At 45.5% G+C, this 26152-nt stretch overlaps 1 protein-coding gene across 1 annotated transcript in view; it reads right to left on the bottom strand.

Annotated features, from left to right (window-relative positions):
* LOC129828555 (calpain-1 catalytic subunit-like) overlaps positions 1-26152 on the bottom strand; it is an 83448-nt gene that overhangs the window by 35578 nt on the left and 21718 nt on the right. Inside the window, exons 6-9 of the mRNA XM_055889577.1 lie at positions 11676-11794; positions 1472-1605; positions 1106-1274; positions 463-546 (exon numbers count right to left, since the gene is read on the bottom strand). Of these exons, the coding sequence (XP_055745552.1) occupies positions 463-546; positions 1106-1274; positions 1472-1605; positions 11676-11794 (506 nt within the window). The remainder of the gene's footprint in view (positions 1-462; positions 547-1105; positions 1275-1471; positions 1606-11675; positions 11795-26152) is intronic.

Below are 26152 nucleotides of genomic sequence, written 5' to 3'. Positions count from 1 at the left end.
TACTGACAACACACTAGACACAGTCTACATACTGACAACACACTAGACACAGTCTACATACTGACAACACCACTAGAGACACAGTCTACATACTAACTAACACCACTAGAGACACAGTCTACATACTAACAACACACTAGAGACACAGTCTACATACTGACAACACACTAGAGACACAGTCTACATACTGACAACACCACTAGAGACACAGTCTACATACTAACTAACACCACTAGAGACACAGTCTACATACTGACAACACCACTATAGACACAGTCTACATACTGACAACACACTAGAGACACAGTCTACATACTAACACCACTAGACACAGTCTACATACTGACAACACCACTAGAGACGCAGATAGGGTAAGACCTCTGGACCAGGGTGCCAAAGCAGGGTCTGATAATCTGGGAAGACCCAGGTAGAACCAGGGTTCCTCGTCAGGTATAAACCTACCTGCTTGAGGCCGGTGACTGAGTAAGCGTGTCCTTTCACCAGCTTCTTGAACGTCACAGACTCCATGTCAAAGGCACTGGTTATCTGTAGTCACGAGATGTAATTAGAAAAATACAAGATCCATGATGCATCTGAATCAGTGTTATCTTATTTGGATGAATTGACTATTTTATGCTTTTGTGGTGGAGCTGATTAGGAACCACGCTCTTGCAATGAGGAATTTACCCTTGGGTCTATAATGGTTAAGGTGTCAAATCCAACCAGTTATACTATGTCATGCAAGTTCATGATAATGTTATGACTATGTTAAAGCTATGTTATGACTATTTCAAGTTCACGATGATGTTGTTTCAAATTAAATGTATTTATAAAGTCCTTCTTACATCAGCTGATATCTATAATCTCCACCCGGCACAGCCAGAAGAAGACTGGCCCCCGCTCATAGCCTGGTTCCTCTCTAGGTTTCTTCCTAGGTTTTGGCATTTCTAGGGAGTTTTTCCTAGCCACCGTGCTTCTACACCTGCATTGCTTGCTGTTTAGGGTTTCAGGCTGGGTTTCTGTACAGCACTTTGAGATATCAGCTGATGTAAGAAGGGCTATATAAATAAAATTTATTTGATTTAACCAGGGAAGGGGGACTCACGTCGATGGAGCAGCCCAGCAGTGAGCCTCTGTCCAGGGCTTTGCTGATGATCCTGTACAGGTCCCGTGGAGCCTTCCGGAGATCGTACATCTCAGAGACACCACCGGTGAAGTCCTCAAAACCTTCTGTGGTACTGCCTCCAGACAGAGCCTCGTAGGAACCATTGAGCCTGACGGGAGAGACACAGGGATACACATTCACTTATCAGGTCAGCATGATCAACTAGAAGCATATTTCAGACAGGGATAAACTCTGTATGACAGAGTGTCTACACTGCATGTACATGGGCCCTGGTTAAAAGTAGTGCACTTAATAGAGAACAGAGTACCGATTGGGACGAATACCCAAAGGCCTTTGTTGACATACTTGGAGTAGGCCTTCTCCAGCAGGGCGCTCCAGAACTCATTGCCCTCGGCTGAGTGGACAAACATGAGCTCTCCATCCTTCGTCGGCAGCCGGTCATCAATCACCACGTCCACCCACTCACCAAACTGCCAGAACTGAAGACAGAGAGACAGAATGTTTATTTTTTTATAGCAACTTCAGCTGGATCGGAAAACACTGAACGCAACTGTCTCCTAAAACCTAGGGTAGGTCTCAATTTTTTTTAAATGGTGACTTCCTTAAAATGCTACCTCAAAGGGCAGCATTCTTGTGGATTGAGACTGACCCTAGTCTCACAAGCCAATGTAGACCACACAAGTAGTAATAATATGGTATTATTGTTTATCAGTCATCTGATGAACACATCCAGCAGGGTTGTGAACGTTTAAACAAAATTCAGATCATTAATGTTAAGAAAAATCCCTGACGGAAAAAAAATATGTTTTTTTCCCAACACAAAATTAAAATCCCTGCTCTTTCTCTTCACTAGTTTTTATTTATTTATTTTTATTTTACCGTTATTTTACCAGGTAAGTTGACTGAGAACACGTTCTCATTTGCAGCAACGACCTGGGGAATAGTTACAGGGGAGAGGAGGGGGATGAATGAGCCAATTGTAAACTGGGGATTATTAGGTGACCATGATGGTTTGAGGGCCAGATTGGGAATTTAGCCAGGACACCGGGGTTAACACCCCTACTCTTACGATAAGTGTCATGGGATCTTTAATGACCTCAGAGAGTCAGGACACCCGTTTAACGTCCCATCCGAAAGACGGCACCCTACACAGGGCAGTGTCCCCAATCACTGCCCTGGGGCATTGGGATATTTTTTAGACCAGAGGAAAGAGTGCCTCCTACTGGCCCTCCAACACCACTTCCAGCAGCATCTGGTCTCCCATCCAGGGCCTGACCAGGACCAACCCCAACCCTTAATGAGGCCAGAGTGTGTTCAGTCTTCAGTCTGTTGCCTGTAAAATATCCTAACCTATTCATTGATGGCAGGCCCTGCTTTACTGAAGTTGCACGACATTGCAAGCCAAGAAATTGCGAAATATAGAATTCCAATGCTGGTAGATAGGCCTAGTGCACAGTTCTGACTGTCTGGTGGCAGACCTGTCTATACTGATAGATAGACCTAGTGCACGGTTCTGTCTGGTGGCTGACCTGCCTATACTGATAGATAGACCTAGTGCCCGGTTCTGTCTGTCTGTCTGTCTGGTGGCTGACCTGCCTAAACTGATAGATAGACCTAGTGCACAGTTCTGACTGTCTGGTGGCAGACCTGTCTATACTGATAGATAGACCTAGTGCCCGGTTCTGACTGGTGGCTGACCTGTCTATACTGATAGATAGACCTAGTGCCCGGTTCTGTCTGGTGGCTGACCTGTCTATACTGATAGATAGACCTAGTGCCCGGTTCTGTCTGGTGGCTGACCTGTCTATACTGATAGATAGACCTAGTGCCCGGTTCTGACTGGTGGCTGACCTGCCTATACTGATAGATAGACATAGTGCACGGTTCTGTCTGTCTGGTGGCTGGCACCAGGCAGGCAGCAGGCAGGCAGGCACCAGGCAGGCAGGCAGGAAGCTCAAGATTATTTGATTGACAGTTCTGGTCGTCTAGTGATGAAAGTTAGTCCCACTTCAGAAGCGGCATTCCTTAACAAACTAGTGCCCATTCAGAGGCGGTTCTAAACTATCTCCAGAGAAGGTTGTGTGTCTGCATTTGGAAAGCCGTAGTGTACACTTAAAGCCAATTTATGCTTGATCCGAGGCTCTGTACTGCATCGCCGTGCTCCTCCCAAATTGTGTGTAAGAATGCGGAGGGCTCCATATACAGTAGCTCCGTATGATTGGTTGACGGTAGGTGGAGGGGGCGGGAGGTCTTGTATAAACACAAACTCACTTCCTTGACAACTTCCTTCACAACAGCGCTGCGCCGCGAAGTATGAATGGCCTGCCTTCTGCACAGGCAGTATCATCGTAAATACTGCACAGACAACGCAAACGTCGGAATTGACCAAGCAGCACCTTTTACAGACAAACAAACATGCTGTAGCCGAAGTGATGTCAAGAGAATATGACCGCAGTACATATAGCGTCAATGCCCGGGACTAAACGTTAAGCAAAAATGGTCAATTTGTCACAACTACATGGAGACTGTGATAACACGGGTTGTATGTTTCGTCACATTACCGCTTTGAACATTCGTTTTAGGACTGATGCCCAAATTAACTTTCTACTCATTGCATCCTCATTGGGCGTTGATTAAGATTTGGTCTAAAGTCCATTACTATGGCTTGGAAACACGATGACATTTCTAAAGAAGACAAAATAATTAGTATGATTTTAGATAGCTAACGTTAGCATTGCTAGCAATTTTTTTGACGAAGTTTGCTAGCAAATGACAGCATTTCCATTAGTCTCAAGTAAATTTGACGACATGATACAGATTGCAAAGCTGTTTCCTACTAAATATTATCAATGTCATCGTATTTCCAGGCGACTATTGTGTAATTTAGACAAAACAGTCATTAGCCCCCAGTTCAGAATGACTGGGCGTATCATGACTTTAGGGCACCACTATGGCGGAGGACGTCTTGAGAACGTTCATAACGATGGCATGACGCGACCGAATGGCGGAGGACGTCTTGACAACGTTCATAGCGATGGCATGACGCGACCGAATGGCGGAGGACGTCTTGAGAACGTTCATAACAATGGCATGACGCGACCGAATGGCGGAGGACGTCTTGACAACGTTCATAACGATGGCATGACGCGACCGAATGGCGGAGGACGTCTTGAGAACGTTCATAACGATGGCATGACGCGACCGAATGGCGGAGGACGTCTTGAGAACGTTCATAACGATGGCATGACGCGACCGAATGGCGGAGGACGTCTTGAGAACGTTCATAACGATGGCATGACGCGACCGAATGGCGGAGGACGTCTTGAGAACGTTCATAACGATGGCATGACGCGACCGAATGGCGGAGGACGTCTTGAGAACGTTCATAACGATGGCATGACGCGACCGAATGGCGGAGGACGTCTTGAGAACGTTCATAACGATGGCATGACGCGACCGAATGGCGGAGGGCGTCTTGAGAACGTTCATAACAATGGCATGCCGCGACCGAATGGCGGAGGACGTCTTGACAACGTTCATAACAATGGCATGACGCGACCGAATGGCGGAGGACGTCTTGAGAACGTTCATAACGATGGCATGACGCGACCGAATGGCGGAGGACGTCTTGAGAACGTTCATAAAGATGGCATGACGCGACCGAATGGCGGAGGACGTCTTGAGAACGTTCATAACGATGGCATGACGCGACCGAATGGCGGAGGACGTCTTGAGAACGTTCATAACGATGGCATGACGCGACCGAATGGCGGAGGGCGTCTTGAGAACGTTCATAACAATGGCATGACGCGACCGAATGGCGGAGGACGTCTTGAGAACGTTCATAACAATGGCATGACGCGACCGAATGGCGGAGGACGTCCATAACAATGGCATGACGCGACCGAATGGCGGAGGACGTCTTGAGAACGTTCATAAAGATGGCATGACGCGACCGAATGGCGGAGGACGTCTTGACAACGTTCATAACAATGGCATGACGCGACCGAATGGCGGAGGACGTCTTGAGAACGTTCATAACGATGGCATGACGCGACCGAATGGCGGAGGACGTCTTGAGAACGTTCATAAAGATGGCATGACGCGACCGAATGGCGGAGGACATCTTGAGAACGTTCATAACGATGGCATGACGCGACCGAATGGCGGAGGACGTCTTGAGAACGTTCATAACGATGGCATGACGCGACCGAATGGCGGAGGGCGTCTTGAGAACGTTCATAACAATGGCATGACGCGACCGAATGGCGGAGGACGTCTTGAGAACGTTCATAACAATGGCATGACGCGACCGAATGGCGGAGGACGTCCATAACAATGGCATGACGCGACCGAATGGCGGAGGACGTCTTGAGAACGTTCATAAAGATGGCATGACGCGACCGAATGGCGGAGGACGTCTTGAGAACGTTCATAACGATGGCATGACGCGACCGAATGGCGGAGGACGTCTTGAGAACGTTCATAACGATGGCATGACGCGACCGAATGGCGGAGGACGTCTTGAGAACGTTCATAACGATGGCATGACGCGACCGAATGGCGGAGGACGTCTTGAGAACGTTCATAACGATGGCATGACGCGACCGAATGGCGGAGGACGTCTTGAGAACGTTCATAACGATGGCATGACGCGACCGAATGGCGGAGGACGTTTTGAGAACGTTCATAACGATGGCATGACGCGACCGAATGGCGGAGGACGTCTTGAGAACGTTCATAACGATGGCATGACGCGACCGAATGGCGGAGGACGTCTTGAGAACGTTCATAACAATGGCATGACGCGACCGAATGGCGGAGGACGTCTTGACAACGTTCATAACGATGGCATGACGCGACCGAATGGCGGAGGACGTCTTGAGAACGTTCATAACGATGGCATGACGCGACCGAATGGCGGAGGACGTCTTGAGAACGTTCATAACAATGGCATGACGCGACCGAATGGCGGAGGACGTCTTGAGAACGTTCATAACGATGGCATGACGCGACCGAATGGCGGAGGACGTCTTGACAACGTTCATAACGATGGCATGACGCGACCGAATGGCGGAGGACGTCTTGATAACGTTCATAACGATGGCATGACGCGACCGAATGGCGGAGGACGTCTTGAGAACGTTCATAACGATGGCATGACGCGACCGAATGGCGGAGGACGTCTTGACAACGTTCATAACAATGGCATGACGCGACCGAATGGCGGAGGACGTCTTGAGAACGTTCATAACGATGGCATGACGCGACCGAATGGCGGAGGACGTCTTGAGAACGTTCATAAAGATGGCATGACGCGACCGAATGGCGGAGGACGTCTTGAGAACGTTCATAACGATGGCATGACGCGACCGAATGGCGGAGGACGTCTTGAGAACGTTCATAACAATGGCATGACGCGACCGAATGGCGGAGGGCGTCTTGAGAACGTTCATAACAATGGCATGACGCGACCGAATGGCGGAGGACGTCTTGAGAACGTTCATAACAATGGCATGACGCGACCGAATGGCGGAGGACGTCTTGAGAACGTTCATAACAATGGCATGACGCGACCGAATGGCGGAGGACGTCTTGAGAACGTTCATAAAGATGGCATGACGCGACCGAATGGCGGAGGACGTCTTGAGAACGTTCATAACGATGGCATGACGCGACCGAATGGCGGAGGGCGTCTTGAGAACGTTCATAACAATGGCATGACGCGACCGAATGGCGGAGGGCGTCTTGAGAACGTTCATAACGATGGCATGACGCGACCGAATGGCGGAGGACGTCTTGAGAACGTTCATAACAATGGCATGACGCGACCGAATGGCGGAGGACGTCTTGAGAACGTTCATAACGATGGCATGACGCGACCGAATGGCGGAGGACGTCTTGACAACGTTCATAACGATGGCATGACGCGACCGAATGGCGGAGGACGTCTTGACAACGTTCATAACGATGGCATGACGCGACCGAATGGCGGAGGACGTCTTGAGAACGTTCATAACGATGGCATGACGCGACCGAATGGCGGAGGACGTCTTGAGAACGTTCATAACAATGGCATGACGCGACCGAATGGCGGAGGGCGTCTTGAGAACGTTCATAACAATGGCATGACGCGACCGAATGGCGGAGGACGTCTTGACAACGTTCATAACGATGGCATGACGCGACCGAATGGCGGAGGACGTCTTGACAACGTTCATAACGATGGCATGACGCGACCGAATGGCGGAGGACGTCTTGACAACGTTCATAACGATGGCATGACGCGACCGAATGGCGGAGGACGTCTTGAGAACGTTCATAACGATGGCATGACGCGACCGAATGGCGGAGGACGTCTTGACAACGTTCATAACAATGGCATGACGCGACCGAATGGCGGAGGACGTCTTGAGAACGTTCATAACGATGGCATGACGCGACCGAATGGCGGAGGACGTCTTGAGAACGTTCATAAAGATGGCATGACGCGACCGAATGGCGGAGGACGTCTTGAGAACGTTCATAACGATGGCATGACGCGACCGAATGGCGGAGGACGTCTTGAGAACGTTCATAACAATGGCATGACGCGACCGAATGGCGGAGGGCGTCTTGAGAACGTTCATAACAATGGCATGACGCGACCGAATGGCGGAGGACGTCTTGAGAACGTTCATAACAATGGCATGACGCGACCGAATGGCGGAGGACGTCTTGAGAACGTTCATAACAATGGCATGACGCGACCGAATGGCGGAGGACGTCTTGAGAACGTTCATAAAGATGGCATGACGCGACCGAATGGCGGAGGACGTCTTGAGAACGTTCATAACGATGGCATGACGCGACCGAATGGCGGAGGGCGTCTTGAGAACGTTCATAACAATGGCATGACGCGACCGAATGGCGGAGGGCGTCTTGAGAACGTTCATAACGATGGCATGACGCGACCGAATGGCGGAGGACGTCTTGAGAACGTTCATAACAATGGCATGACGCGACCGAATGGCGGAGGACGTCTTGAGAACGTTCATAACGATGGCATGACGCGACCGAATGGCGGAGGACGTCTTGACAACGTTCATAACGATGGCATGACGCGACCGAATGGCGGAGGACGTCTTGACAACGTTCATAACGATGGCATGACGCGACCGAATGGCGGAGGACGTCTTGAGAACGTTCATAACGATGGCATGACGCGACCGAATGGCGGAGGACGTCTTGAGAACGTTCATAACAATGGCATGACGCGACCGAATGGCGGAGGACGTCTTGACAACGTTCATAACAATGGCATGACGCGACCGAATGGCGGAGGACGTCTTGACAACGTTCATAACAATGGCATGACGCGACCGAATGGCGGAGGACGTTTTGAGAACGTTCATAACAATGGCATGACGCGACCGAATGGCGGAGGACGTCTTGACAACGTTCATAACAATGGCATGACGCGACCGAATGGCGGAGGACGTCTTGACAACGTTCATAACGATGGCATGACGCGACCGAATGGCATACGTTCAACCTATGAATATAGTCACTGAATAAGTGTTTCACTTCAAAGTCTATTGATTATCCCTGTTCAACTCTGTAGTCTGGTCTCCTTCATCACCAGCAGTTACCATACCCGGTCTGCTAGGTGGTTGCTATGTTACCATACCCGGTCTGCTAGGTGGTTGCTATGTTATCATACCCGGTCTGCTAGGTGGTTGCTATGTTACCATACCCGGTCTGCTAGGTGGTTGCTATGTTATCATACCCGGTCTGCTAGGTGGTTGCTATGTTACCATACCCGGTCTGCTGGGTGGTTGCTATGTTATCATACCTGGTCTGCTAGGTGGTTGCTATGTTACCATACCTGGTCTGCTAGGTGGTTGCTATGTTACCATACCCGGTCTGCTAGGTGGTTGCTATGTTTTCATACCAGGTCTGCTAGGTGGTTGCTATGTTACAATACCCGGTCTGCTAGGTGGTTGCTATGTTACCATACCCGGTCTGCTAGGTGGTTGCTATGTTACCATACCCGGTCTGCTAGGTGGTTGCTATGTTACCATACCCGGTCTGCTAGGTGGTTGCTATGTTACCATACCCGGTCTGCTAGGTGGTTGCTATGTTACCATACCCGGTCTGCTAGGTGGTTGCTATGTTACCATACCTGGTCTGCTAGGTGGTTGCTATGTTACCATACCCGGTCTGCTAGGTGGTTGCTATGTTACCATACCCGGTCTGCTAGGTGGTTGCTATGTTACCATACCCGGTCTGCTAGGTGGTTGCTATGTTACCATACCCGGTCTGCTAGGTGGTTGCTATGTTACCATACCCGGTATGCTAGGTGGTTGCTATGTTACCATACCCGGTCTGCTAGGTGGTTGCTATGTTACTATGTTACCATACCCGGTTTGCTAGGTGGTTGCTATGTTACCATACCCGGTCTGCTAGGTGGTTGCTATGTTACCATACCTGGTCTGCTAGGTGGTTGCTATGTTACCATACCTGGTCTGCTAGGTGGTTGATATGTTACCATACCCAGTCTGCTAGGTGGTTACTATGTTACCATACCTGGTCTGCTAGGTGGTTGATATGTTACCATACCCGGTCTGCTAGGTGGTTACTATGTTACCATACCTGGTCTGCTAGGTGGTTGATATGTTACCATACCCGGTCTGCTAGGTGGTTACTATGTTACCATACCTGGTCTGCTAGGTGGTTGATATGTTACCATACCCGGTCTGCTAGGTGGTTACTATGTTACCATACCTGGTCTGCTAGGTGGTTGCTATGTTACCATACCTGGTCTGCTAGGTGGTTGCTATGTTATCATACCTGGTCTGCTAGGTGGTTGCTATGTTATCATACCCGGTCTGCTAGGTGGTTGCTATGTTACCATACCCGGTCTGCTAGGTGGTTGCTATGTTACCATACCCGGTCTGCTAGGTGGTTGCTATGTTACCATACCTGGTCTGCTAGGTGGTTGCTATGTTACCATACCTGGTCTGCTAGGTGGTTGCTATGTTACCATACCCGGTCTGCTAGGTGGTTGCTATGTTTTCATACCAGGTCTGCTAGGTGGTTGCTATGTTACAATACCCGGTCTGCTAGGTGGTTGCTATGTTACCATACTCGGTCTGCTAGGTGGCTGCTATGTTACCATACCCGGTCTGCTAGGTGGTTGCTATGTTACCATACCCGGTCTGCTAGGTGGTTACTATGTTACCATACCTGGTCTGCTAGGTGGTTGATATGTTACCATACCCAGTCTGCTAGGTGGTTGCTATGTTACCATACCCGGTCTGCTAGGTGGTTGATATGTTACCATACCCGGTCTGCTAGGTGGTTGCTATGTTACCATACCCGGTCTGCTAGGTGGTTGCTATGTTAACATACCCGGTCTGCTAGGTGGCTGCTATGTTACCATACCCGGTCTGCTAGGTGGTTGCTATGTTACCATACCCGGTCTGCTAGGTGGTTGCTATGTTACCATACCCGGTCTGCTAGGTGGTTGCTATGTTACCATACCTGGTCTGCTAGGTGGTTGCTATGTTACCATACCCGGTCTGCTAGGTGGTTGCTATGTTACCATACCCGGTCTGCTAGGTGGTTGCTATGTTACCATACCCGGTCTGCTAGGTGGTTGCTATGTTACCATACCCGGTCTGCTAGGTGGTTGCTATGTTACCATACCCGGTCTGCTAGGTGGTTGCTATGTTACCATACCTGGTCTGCTAGGTGGTTGCTATGTTACCATACCCGGTCTGCTAGGTGGTTGCTATGTTACCATACCCGGTCTGCTAGGTGGTTGCTATGTTACCATACCCGGTCTGCTAGGTGGTTACTATGTTACCATACCTGGTCTGCTAGGTGGTTGATATGTTACCATACCCAGTCTGCTAGGTGGTTGCTATGTTACCATACCCGGTCTGCTAGGTGGTTGATATGTTACCATACCCAGTCTGCTAGGTTGTTGCTATGTTACCATACCCGGTCTGCTAGGTGGTTGCTATGTTAACATACCCGGTCTGCTAGGTGGTTGCTATGTTACCATACCTGGTCTGCTAGGTGGTTGCTATGTTACCATACCTGGTCTGCTAGGTGGTTGCTATGTTACCATACCCGGTCTGCTAGGTGGTTGCTATGTTACAATACCTGGTCTGCTAGGTGGTTGCTATGTTACAGACAGATCTGGGACCAGGCTACAGACAGATCTGGGACCAGGCTACAGACAGATCTGGGACCAGGCTACAGACAGATCTGGGACCAGGCTACAGACAGATCTGGGACCAGGCTACAGACAGATCTGGGACCAGGCTACAGACAGTCTCAATGGGCTTTTCCTGGTTAAATAAAGGTTAAATACATTTTTTTGAAACAGACTCAAAGAAGGTCCATTTTGGGTCGATCATTTCAGCAAACAAGGAAATAATAAAGGTTATTGAATATAATATAATGTAATTACCGATGGCCCTAAAGGATGCTATAACCCTGCAGGTGTGTTTGTAACCTGACAGGAGGGAGATGTGTGTGTGTGTGTGTGTAGTCGTACCTGAAAGTGGAAGATCCCAGCGTAGTCCTCTTGGAAGGACTGACCATGAGGGACCACTCGGTGGAGCAGCCTCTCATTGAGGGTTAGAGAGGCTATGGCTGCTAGGAGCCAGCAATCACCTGATGGAGGGAGGGGGGCAGGGAGGAAGGGCAGGTGGGAGGGAGGTGGAAGAAGGGGGGGGGGGGCAGCGAGGGGGGGGGGGGGGGGGGGCAGGGGTAGACAAAGGAGGGAGGGAGAGACAGAGAGAGAGAAAAATTGTTGCAATCGTTTACCTAGAATGGCCAGCAGGTGGAGTGTGTACCAGGCTGTGCTTGTGAATGGATGTCAGCCTGGGTCAACCCAGTTCTGGTCCAGGCCATTAGTATGATGTTAGTTCCACTAGGAAGGAAGGCTCAGTGGCACTGGACCTGAGCCAGGGCCAAACCAGTGTGTACTGTCCTGCCCCACAGTCCAACTCTGTTCTACCACATAGGAATTTTCCACACTCATATTCTGTACTGAACCGGTGAAAGGGGAGACTTGTTTGATATTTGACTTCCTGAACCAGCTACCGGCACTCTGATTTGAGGTGAAATAAACAGACGAAACATTGATGACTAAAGAATGTTGTAAATCTTGACTAGGGTGGAGGCAACATGAGACATGATATAGATTTGTGACCACTATCGGCACATCCTGGTTGTAAATACCACTATCAGTACATCCTGGTTGTAAATACCACTATCAGCACATCCTGGTTGTAAATACCACTATCAGCACATCCTGGTACATCCTGGTTGTAAATACCACTATCAGCACATCCTGGTTGTAAATACCACTATCAGCACATCCTGGTACATCCTGGTTGTAAATACCACTATCAGTACATCCTGGTTGTAAATACCACTATCAGTACATCCTGGTTGTAAATACCACTATCAGTACATCCTGGTTGTAAATACCACTATCAGTACATCCTGGTTGTAAATACCACTATCAGCACATCCTGGTACATCCTGGTTGTAAATACCACTATCAGTACATCCTGGTTGTAAATACCACTATCGGCACATCCTGGTTGTAAATACCACTATCAGTACATCCTGGTTGTAAATACCACTATCGGCACATCCTGGTTGTAAATACCACTATCGGCACATCCTGGTTGTAAATACCACTATCAGTACATCCTGGTTGTAAATACCACTATCAGCACATCCTGGTTGTAAATACCACTATCAGTACATCCTGGTTGTAAATACCACTATCAGCACATCCTGGTACATCCTGGTTGTAAATACCACTATCAGTACATCCTGGTACATCCTGGTTGTAAATACCACTATCAGTACATCCTGGTTGTAAATACCACTATCAGTACATCCTGGTACATCCTGGTTGTAAATACCACTATCAGTACATCCTGGTTGTAAATACCACTATCAGCACATCCTGGTACATCCTGGTTGTAAATACCACTATCAGCACATCCTGGTACATCCTGGTTGTAAATACCACTATCAGCACATCCTGGTACATCCTGGTTGTAAATACCACTATCAGCACATCCTGGTACATCCTGGTTGTAAATACCACTATCAGCACATCCTGGTACATCCTGGTTGTAAATACCACTATCAGCACATCCTGGTTGTAAATACCACTATCGGCACATCCTGGTTGTAAATACCACTATCAGCACATCCTGGTTGTAAATACCACTATCGGCACATCCTGGTTGTAAATACCACTATCAGCACATCCTGGTACATCCTGGTTGTAAATACCACTATCAGCACATCCTGGTTGTAAATACCACTATCAGTACATCCTGGTTGTAAATACCACTATCAGTACATCCTGGTTGTAAATACCACTATCAGCACATCCTGGTTGTAAATACCACTATCAGTACATCCTGGTTGTAAATACCAATATCAGCACATCCTGGTTGTAAATACCACTATCAGCACATCCTGGTACATCCTGGTTGTAAATACCACTATCAGTACATCCTGGTTGTAAATACCACTATCAGTACATCCTGGTTGTAAATACCACTATCAGTACATCCTGGTTGTAAATACCACTATCAGTACATCCTGGTTGTAAATACCACTATCAGTACATCCTGGTACATCCTGGTTGTAAATACCACTATCAGTACATCCTGGTACATCCTGGTTGTAAATACCACTATCAGTACATCCTGGTACATCCTGGTTGTAAATACCACTATCAGTACATCCTGGTTGTAAATACCACTATCAGTACATCCTGGTACATCCTGGTTGTAAATACCACTATCAGTACATCCTGGTTGTAAATACCACTATCAGTACATCCTGGTTGTAAATACCACTATCAGCACATCCTGGTACATCCTGGTTGTAAATACCACTATCAGTACATCCTGGTTGTAAATACCACTATCAGTACATCCTGGTTGTAAATACCACTATCAGCACATCCTGGTTGTAAATACCACTATCAGCACATCCTGGTTGTAAATACCACTATCAGCACATCCTGGTTGTAAATACCACTATCGGCACATCCTGGTTGTAAATACCACTATCAGTACATCCTGGTTGTAAATACCACTATCAGCACATCCTGGTACATCCTGGTTGTAAATACCACTATCAGCACATCCTGGTACATCCTGGTTGTAAATACCACTATCAGCACATCCTGGTACATCCTGGTTGTAAATACCACTATCAGCACATCCTGGTTGTAAATACCACTATCAGTACATCCTGGTACATCCTGGTTGTAAATACCACTATCAGTACATCCTGGTACATCCTGGTTGTAAATACCACTATCAGTACATCCTGGTTGTAAATACCACTATCAGCACATCCTGGTACATCCTGGTTGTAAATACCACTATCAGTACATCCTGGTACATCCTGGTTGTAAATACCACTATCGGCACATCCTGGTTGTAAATACCACTATCAGCACATCCTGGTACATCCTGGTTGTAAATACCACTATCAGTACATCCTGGTACATCCTGGTTGTAAATACCACTATCAGCACATCCTGGTACATCCTGGTTGTAAATACCACTATCAGCACATCCTGGTACATCCTGGTTGTAAATACCACTATCAGCACATCCTGGTACATCCTGGTTGTAAATACCACTATCAGCACATCCTGGTACATCCTGGTTGTAAATACCACTATCAGTACATCCTGGTACATCCTGGTTGTAAATACCACTATCAGTACATCCTGGTACATCCTGGTTGTAAATACCACTATCAGCACATCCTGGTACATCCTGGTTGTAAATACCACTATCAGTACATCCTGGTACATCCTGGTTGTAAATACCACTATCAGTACATCCTGGTACATCCTGGTTGTAAATACCACTATCAGTACATCCTGGTTGTAAATACCACTATCAGCACATCCTGGTACATCCTGGTTGTAAATACCACTATCAGTACATCCTGGTTGTAAATACCACTATCAGTACATCCTGGTTGTAAATACCACTATCAGTACATCCTGGTACATCCTGGTTGTAAATACCACTATCAGTACATCCTGGTTGTAAATACCACTATCAGTACATCCTGGTTGTAAATACCACTATCAGTACATCCTGGTTGTAAATACCACTATCAGCACATCCTGGTACATCCTGGTTGTAAATACCACTATCAGCACATCCTGGTACATCCTGGTTGTAAATACCACTATCAGTACATCCTGGTTGTAAATACCACTATCAGTACATCCTGGTTGTAAATACCACTATCAGTACATCCTGGTACATCCTGGTTGTAAATACCACTATCAGCACATCCTGGTTGTAAATACCACTATCAGTACATCCTGGTTGTAAATACCACTATCAGCACATCCTGGTTGTAAATACCACTATCAGTACATCCTGGTTGTAAATACCACTATCAGCACATCCTGTAACATCCTGGTTGTAAATACCACTATCAGTACATCCTGGTTGTAAATACCACTATCAGTACATCCTGGTTGTAAATACCACTATCAGCACATCCTGGTTGTAAATACCACTATCAGCACATCCTGGTACATCCTGGTTGTAAATACCACTATCAGCACATCCTGGTACATCCTGGTTGTAAATACCACTATCGGCACATCCTGGTACATCCTGGTTGTAAATACCACTATCGGCACATCCTGGTACATCCTGGTTGTAAATACCACTATCAGCACATCCTGGTACATCCTGGTTGTAAATACCACTATCAGCACATCCTGGTACATCCTGGTTGTAAATACCACTATCAGCACATCCTGGTACATCCTGGTTGTAAATACCACTATCGGCACATCCTGGTACATCCTGGTTGTAAATACCACTATCGGCACATCCTGGTACATCCTGGTTGTAAATACCACTATCAGTACATCCTGGTACATCCTGGTTGTAAATACCACTATCAGCACATCCTGGTACATCCTGGTTGTAAATACCACTATCAGCACATCCTGGTACATCCTGGTTGTAAATACCACTATCGGCACATCCTGGTACATCCTGGTTGTAAATACCACTATCGGTACATCCTGGTACATCCTGGTTGTAAATACCACTATCAGCACATCCTGGTACATCCTGGTTGTAAATACCACTATCAGTACATCCTGGTACATCCTGGTTGTAAATACCACTATCAGTACATCCTGGTTGTAAATACCACTATCAGCACATCCTGGTACATCCTGGTTGTAAATACCACTATCAGCACATCCTGGTTGTAAATACCACTATCAGTACATCCTGGTTGTAAATACCACTATCAGTACATCCTGGTTGTAAATACCACTATCAGCACATCCTGGTACATCCTGGTTGTAAATACCACTATCAGTACATCCTGGTACATCCTGGTTGTAAATACCACTATCAGTACATCCTGGTACATCCTGGTTGTAAATACCACTATCAGTACATCCTGGTTGTAAATACCACTATCAGCACATCCTGGTACATCCTGGTTGTAAATACCACTATCAGCACATCCTGGTTGTAAATACCACTATCAGTACATCCTGGTTGTAAATACCACTATCAGTACATCCTGGTTGTAAATACCACTATCAGCACATCCTGGTACATCCTGGTTGTAAATACCACTATCAGCACATCCTGGTTGTAAATACCACTATCAGCACATCCTGGTACATCCTGGTTGTAAATACCACTATCAGTACATCCTGGTTGTAAATACCACTATCAGTACATCCTGGTTGTAAATACCACTATCAGTACATCCTGGTTGTAAATACCACTATCAGTACATCCTGGTTGTAAATACCACTATCAGCACATCCTGGTTGTAAATACCACTATCAGCACATCCTGGTACATCCTGGTTGTAAATACCACTATCAGTACATCCTGGTTGTAAATACCACTATCAGTACATCCTGGTTGTAAATACCACTATCAGCACATCCTGGTTGTAAATACCACTATCAGCACATCCTGGTACATCCTGGTTGTAAATACCACTATCAGCACATCCTGGTACATTCTGGTTGTAAATACCACTATCAGTACATCCTGGTTGTAAATACCAATATCAGCACATCCTGGTTGTAAATACCACTATCAGCACATCCTGGTACATCCTGGTTGTAAATACCACTATCAGTACATCCTGGTTGTAAATACCACTATCAGTACATCCTGGTTGTAAATACCACTATCAGTACATCCTGGTTGTAAATCCCACTATCAGTACATCCTGGTTGTAAATACCACTATCAGTACATCCTGGTACATCCTGGTTGTAAATACCACTATCAGTACATCCTGGTACATCCTGGTTGTAAATACCACTATCAGTACATCCTGGTACATCCTGGTTGTAAATACCACTATCAGTACATCCTGGTTGTAAATACCACTATCAGTACATCCTGGTTGTAAATACCACTATCAGCACATCCTGGTACATCCTGGTTGTAAATACCACTATCAGTACATCCTGGTTGTAAATACCACTATCAGTACATCCTGGTTGTAAATACCACTATCAGCACATCCTGGTACATCCTGGTTGTAAATACCACTATCAGTACATCCTGGTTGTAAATACCACTATCAGTACATCCTGGTTGTAAATACCACTATCAGCACATCCTGGTACATCCTGGTTGTAAATACCACTATCGGCACATCTTGGTACATCCTGGTTGTAAATACCACTATCAGTACATCCTGGTACATCCTGGTTGTAAATACCACTATCAGCACATCCTGGTACATCCTGGTTGTAAATACCACTATCAGCACATCCTGGTACATCCTGGTTGTAAATACCACTATCAGCACATCCTGGTACATCCTGGTTGTAAATACCACTATCGGTACATCCTGGTACATCCTGGTTGTAAATACCACTATCAGCACATCCTGGTACATCCTGGTTGTAAATACCACTATCAGTACATCCTGGTACATCCTGGTTGTAAATACCACTATCAGTACATCCTGGTACATCCTGGTTGTAAATACCACTATCAGTACATCCTGGTTGTAAATACCACTATCAGCACATCCTGGTACATCCTGGTTGTAAATACCACTATCAGCACATCCTGGTTGTAAATACCACTATCAGTACATCCTGGTTGTAAATACCACTATCAGTACATCCTGGTTGTAAATACCACTATCAGCACATCCTGGTACATCCTGGTTGTAAATACCACTATCAGTACATCCTGGTACATCCTGGTTGTAAATACCACTATCAGTACATCCTGGTACATCCTGGTTGTAAATACCACTATCAGTACATCCTGGTTGTAAATACCACTATCAGCACATCCTGGTACATCCTGGTTGTAAATACCACTATCAGCACATCCTGGTTGTAAATACCACTATCAGTACATCCTGGTTGTAAATACCACTATCAGTACATCCTGGTTGTAAATACCACTATCAGCACATCCTGGTACATCCTGGTTGTAAATACCACTATCAGCACATCCTGGTTGTAAATACCACTATCAGCACATCCTGGTACATCCTGGTTGTAAATACCACTATCAGTACATCCTGGTTGTAAATACCACTATCAGTACATCCTGGTTGTAAATACCACTATCAGTACATCCTGGTTGTAAATACCACTATCAGTACATCCTGGTTGTAAATACCACTATCAGCACATCCTGGTTGTAAATACCACTATCAGCACATCCTGGTACATCCTGGTTGTAAATACCACTATCAGTACATCCTGGTTGTAAATACCACTATCAGTACATCCTGGTTGTAAATACCACTATCAGCACATCCTGGTTGTAAATACCACTATCAGCACATCCTGGTACATCCTGGTTGTAAATACCACTATCAGCACATCCTGGTACATCCTGGTTGTAAATACCACTATCAGTACATCCTGGTTGTAAATACCAATATCAGCACATCCTGGTTGTAAATACCACTATCAGCACATCCTGGTACATCCTGGTTGTAAATACCACTATCAGTACATCCTGGTTGTAAATACCACTATCAGTACATCCTGGTTGTAAATACCACTATCAGTACATCCTGGTTGTAAATACCACTATCAGTACATCCTGGTTGTAAATACCACTATCAGTACATCCTGGTACATCCTGGTTGTAAATACCACTATCAGTACATCCTGGTACATCCTGGTTGTAAATACCACTATCAGTACATCCTGGTACATCCTGGTTGTAAATACCACTATCAGTACATCCTGGTTGTAAATACCACTATCAGTACATCCTGGTTGTAAATACCACTATCAGCACATCCTGGTACATCCTGGTTGTAAATACCACTATCAGTACATCCTGGTTGTAAATACCACTATCAGTACATCCTGGTTGTAAATACCACTATCAGCACATCCTGGTACATCCTGGTTGTAAATACCACTATCAGTACATCCTGGTTGTAAATACCACTATCAGTACATCCTGGTTGTAAATACCACTATCAGCACATCCTGGTTGTAAATACCACTATCAGCACATCCTGGTTGTAAATACCACTATCAGCACATCCTGGTTGTAAATACCACTATCGGCACATCCTGGTTGTAAATACCACTATCAGTACATCCTGGTTGTAAATACCACTATCAGCACATCCTGGTACATCCTGGTTGTAAATACCACTATCAGCACATCCTGGTACATCCTGGTTGTAAATACCACTATCAGCACATCCTGGTACATCCTGGTTGTAAATACCACTATCAGCACATCCTGGTTGTAAATACCACTATCAGTACATCCTGGTACATCCTGGTTGTAAATACCACTATCAGTACATCCTGGTACATCCTGGTTGTAAATACCACTATCAGTACATCCTGGTTGTAAATACCACTATCAGCACATCCTGGTACATCCTGGTTGTAAATACCACTATCAGTACATCCTGGTACATCCTGGTTGTAAATACCACTATCGGCACATCCTGGTTGTAAATACCACTATCAGCACATCCTGGTACATCCTGGTTGTAAATACCACTATCAGTACATCCTGGTACATCCTGGTTGTAAATACCACTATCAGCACATCCTGGTTGTAAATACCACTATCAGTACATCCTGGTTGTAAATACCACTATCAGCACATCCTGGTTGTAAATACCACTATCAGCACATCCTGGTACATCCTGGTTGTAAATACCACTATCAGCACATCCTGGTACATCCTGGTTGTAAATACCACTATCAGCACATCCTGGTACATCCTGGTTGTAAATACCACTATCAGCACATCCTGGTACATCCTGGTTGTAAATACCACTATCAGTACATCCTGGTACATCCTGGTTGTAAATACCACTATCAGTACATCCTGGTACATCCTGGTTGTAAATACCACTATCAGCACATCCTGGTACATCCTGGTTGTAAATACCACTATCAGTACATCCTGGTACATCCTGGTTGTAAATACCACTATCAGTACATCCTGGTACATCCTGGTTGTAAATACCACTATCAGTACATCCTGGTTGTAAATACCACTATCAGCACATCCTGGTACATCCTGGTTGTAAATACCACTATCAGTACATCCTGGTACATCCTGGTTGTAAATACCACTATCAGTACATCCTGGTTGTAAATACCACTATCGGCACATCCTGGTTGTAAATACCACTATCAGTACATCCTGGTTGTAAATACCACTATCAGTACATCCTGGTTGTAAATACCACTATCAGCACATCCTGGTACATCCTGGTCGTAAATACCACTATCAGCACATCCTGGTACATCCTGGTTGTAAATACCACTATCAGTACATCCTGGTTGTAAATACCACTATCAGTACATCCTGGTTGTAAATACCACTATCAGTACATCCTGGTACATCCTGGTTGTAAATACCACTATCAGTACATCCTGGTTGTAAATACCACTATCAGTACATCCTGGTTGTAAATACCACTATCAGCACATCCTGGTTGTAAATACCACTATCAGCACATCCTGGTACATCCTGGTTGTAAATACCACTATCAGCACATCCTGGTACATCCTGGTTGTAAATACCACTATCAGCACATCCTGGTACATCCTGGTTGTAAATACCACTATCGGCACATCCTGGTACATCCTGGTTGTAAATACCACTATCAGCACATCCTGGTACATCCTGGTTGTAAATACCACTATCAGCACATCCTGGTACATCCTGGTTGTAAATACCACTATCAGCACATCCTGGTACATCCTGGTTGTAAATACCACTATCAGCACATCCTGGTACATCCTGGTTGTAAATACCACTATCGGCACATCCTGGTACATCCTGGTTGTAAATACCACTATCAGTACATCCTGGTACATCCTGGTTGTAAATACCACTATCAGCACATCCTGGTACATCCTGGTTGTAAATACCACTATCAGCACATCCTGGTACATCCTGGTTGTAAATACCACTATCAGCACATCCTGGTACATCCTGGTTGTAAATACCACTATCGGTACATCCTGGTACATCCTGGTTGTAAATACCACTATCAGCACATCCTGGTACATCCTGGTTGTAAATACCACTATCAGTACATCCTGGTACATCCTGGTTGTAAATACCACTATCAGTACATCCTGGTACATCCTGGTTGTAAATACCACTATCAGTACATCCTGGTTGTAAATACCACTATCAGCACATCCTGGTACATCCTGGTTGTAAATACCACTATCAGCACATCCTGGTTGTAAATACCACTATCAGTACATCCTGGTTGTAAATACCACTATCAGTACATCCTGGTTGTAAATACCACTATCAGCACATCCTGGTACATCCTGGTTGTAAATACCACTATCAGTACATCCTGGTACATCCTGGTTGTAAATACCACTATCAGTACATCCTGGTTGTAAATACCACTATCAGTACATCCTGGTTGTAAATACCACTATCAGTACATCCTGGTACATCCTGGTTGTAAATACCACTATCAGTACATCCTGGTGGTAAATACCACTATCAGCACATCCTGGTACATCCTGGTTGTAAATACCACTATCAGTACATCCTGGTTGTAAATACCACTATCAGTACATCCTGGTTGTAAATACCACTATCAGCACATCCTGGTACATCCTGGTTGTAAATACCACTATCAGTACATCCTGGTTGTAAATACCACTATCAGTACATCCTGGTTGTAAATACCACTATCAGTACATCCTGGTACATCCTGGTTGTAAATACCACTATCAGTACATCCTGGTTGTAAATACCACTATCAGTACATCCTGGTTGTAAATACCACTATCGGCACATCCTGGTTGTAAATACCACTATCAGTACATCCTGGTACATCCTGGTTGCAAATACCACTATCAGCACATCCTGGTACATCCTGGTTGTAAATACCACTATCAGTACATCCTGGTACATCCTGGTTGTAAATACCACTATCAGTACATCCTGGTACATCCTGGTTGTAAATACCACTATCAGCACATCCTGGTACATCCTGGTTGTAAATACCACTATCAGCACATCCTGGTACATCCTGGTTGTAAATACCACTATCAGTACATCCTGGTACATCCTGGTTGTAAATACCACTATCAGTACATCCTGGTACATCCTGGTTGTAAATACCACTATCAGTACATCCTGGTTGTAAATACCACTATCAGCACATCCTGGTACATCCTGGTTGTAAATACCACTATCAGCACATCCTGGTACATCCTGGTTGTAAATACCACTATCAGCACATCCTGGTACATCCTGGTTGTAAATACCACTATCAGCACATCCTGGTTGTAAATACCACTATCAGTACATCCTGGTTGTAAATACCACTATCAGCACATCCTGGTTGTAAATACCACTATCAGCACATCCTGGTTGTAAATACCACTATCGGTACATCCTGGTACATCCTGGTTGTAAATACCACTATCGGCACATCCTGGTACATCCTGGTTGTAAATACCACTATCAGCACATCCTGGTACATCCTGGTTGTAAATACCACTATCAGCACATCCTGGTACATCCTGGTTGTAAATACCACTATCAGCACATCCTGGTACATCCTGGTTGTAAATACCACTATCAGCACATCCTGGTTGTAAATACCACTATCAGCACATCCTGGTACATCCTGGTACATCCTGGTTGTAAATACCACTATCAGTACATCCTGGTACATCCTGGTTGTAAATACCACTATCAGCACATCCTGGTTGTAAATACCACTATCAGCACATCCTGGTTGTAAATACCACTATCAGCACATCCTGGTTGTAAATACCACTATCAGCACATCCTGGTTGTAAATACCACTATCAGCACATCCTGGTACATGCTGGTTGTAAATACCACTATCGGCACATCCTGGTTGTAAATACCACTATCAGCACATCCTGGTACATCCTGGTTGTAAATACCACTATCGGCACATCCTGGTTGTAAATACCACTATCAGTACATCCTGGTTGTAAATACCACTATCAGCACATCCTGGTACATCCTGGTTGTAAATACCACTATCGGTACATCCTGGTACATCCTGGTTGTAAATACCACTATCAGCACATCCTGGTTGTAAATACCACTATCAGCACATGCTGGTTGTAAATACCACTATCGGCACATCCTGGTTGTAAATACCACTATCAGCACATCCTGGTACATCCTGGTTGTAAATACCACTATCAGCACATCCTGGTACATCCTGGTTGTAAATACCACTATCAGTACATCCTGGTACATCCTGGTTGTAAATACCACTATCAGTACATCCTGGTTGTAAATACCACTATCAGCACATCCTGGTACATCCTGGTTGTAAATACCACTATCAGCACATCCTGGTTGTAAATACCACTATCAGCACATCCTGGTTGTAAATACCACTATCAGCACATCCTGGTTGTAAATACCACTATCAGCACATCCTGGTACATCCTGGTTGTAAATACCACTATCAGCACATCCTGGTTGTAAATACCACTATCAGTACATCCTGGTTGTAAATACCACTATCAGCACATCCTGGTACATCCTGGTTGTAAATACCACTATCAGCACATCCTGGTTGTAAATACCACTATCAGTACATCCTGGTTGTAAATACCACTATCAGTACATCCTGGTTGTAAATACCACTATCAGTACATCCTGGTTGTAAATACCACTATCGGCACATCCTGGTTGTAAATACCACTATCAGTACATCCTGGTTGTAAATACCACTATCAGTACATCCTGGTACATCCTGGTTGTAAATACCACTATCAGTACATCCTGGTACATCCTGGTTGTAAATACCACTATCAGCACATCCTGGTACATCCTGGTTGTAAATACCACTATCAGCACATCCTGGTACATCCTGGTTGTAAATACCACTATCAGCACATCCTGGTACATCCTGGTTGTAAATACCACTATCAGCACATCCTGGTACATCCTGGTTGTAAATACCACTATCAGTACATCCTGGTACATCCTGGTTGTAAATACCACTATCAGTACATCCTGGTACATCCTGGTTGTAAATACCACTATCAGTACATCCTGGTTGTAAATACCACTATCAGCACATCCTGGTTGTAAATACCACTATCAGCACATCCTGGTTGTAAATACCACTATCAGTACATCCTGGTTGTAAATACCACTATCGGTACATCCTGGTTGTAAATACCACTATCAGTACATCCTGGTTGTAAATACCACTATCAGTACATCCTGGTTGTAAATACCACTATCAGTACATCCTGGTTGTAAATACCAGAGAGAGGAGAGAAGGAAGGCAGTTGTATTACCTAGCTACCTGACATTGAATGCACTGACTGTAAGTCGCTCGGGATAAGAGTGTCTGCTAAATGACCACTTTGTCTATGTAATTATGGTGTTCAGTCATTCTTGCACAAGCCAAGTACTGTGGTAGACTGTTGGGGGTTTAACAAAGAGCCTTTCAGGTAGTACTAGTAGACCGTTGGGGGTTTAGTAAAGAGCCTTTCAGGTAGTACTAGTAGACCGTTGGGGGTTTAGTAAAGAGCCTTTCAGGTAGTACTAGTAGACCGTTGGGGGTTTAGTAAAGAGCCTTTCAGGTAGTACTAGTAGACCGTTGGGGGTTTAGTAAAGAGCCTTTCAGGTAGTACTAGTAGACCGTTGGGGGTTTAGTAAAGAGCCTTTCAGGTAGTACTAGTAGACCGTTGGGGGTTTAGTAAAGAGCCTTTCAGGTAGTACTAGTAGACCGTTGGGGGTTTAGTAAAGAGCCTTTCAGGTAGTACTGGTAGACCGTTGGGGGTTTAGTAAAGAGCCTTTCAGGTAGTACTAGTAGACCGTTGGGGGTTTAGTAAAGAGCCTTTCAGGTAGTACTAGTAGACCGTTGGGGGTTTAGTAAAGAGCCTTTCAGGTAGTACTAGTAGACCGTTGGGGGTTTAGTAAAGAGTCTTTCAGGTAGTACTAGTAGACCGTTGGGGGTTTAGTAAAGAGCCTTTCAGGTAGTACTAGTAGACCGTTGGGGGTTTAGTAAAGAGCCTTTCAGGTAGTACTAGTAGACCGTTGGGGGGTTTAACAAAGAGCCTTTCAGGTAGTACTAGTAGACCGTTGGGGGTTTAGTAAAGAGCCTTTCAGGTAGTACTAGTAGACCGTTGGGGGTTTAGTAAAGAGCCTTTCAGGTAGTACTAGTAGACTGTTGGGGGTTTAGTAAAGAGCCTTTCAGGTAGTACTAGTAGACCGTTGGGGGTTTAACAAAGAGCCTTTCAGGTAGTACTAGTAGACCGTTGGGGGTTTAGTAAAGAGCCTTTCAGGTAGTACTAGTAGACCGTTGTGGGTTTAGTAAAGAGCCTTTCAGGTAGTACTAGTAGACCGTTGGGGGTTTAGTAAAGAGCCTTTCAGGTAGTACTAGTAGACCGTTGGGGGTTTAGTAAAGAGCCTTTCAGGTAGTACTAGTAGACCGTTGGGGGTTTAGT

Source organism: Salvelinus fontinalis, chromosome 30 (genome assembly GCF_029448725.1).
Source record: "Salvelinus fontinalis isolate EN_2023a chromosome 30, ASM2944872v1, whole genome shotgun sequence".
Classification (NCBI taxonomy): Eukaryota; Metazoa; Chordata; class Actinopteri; order Salmoniformes; family Salmonidae; genus Salvelinus; species Salvelinus fontinalis.
This window is presented reverse-complemented; position numbering and strand designations above follow the sequence as displayed.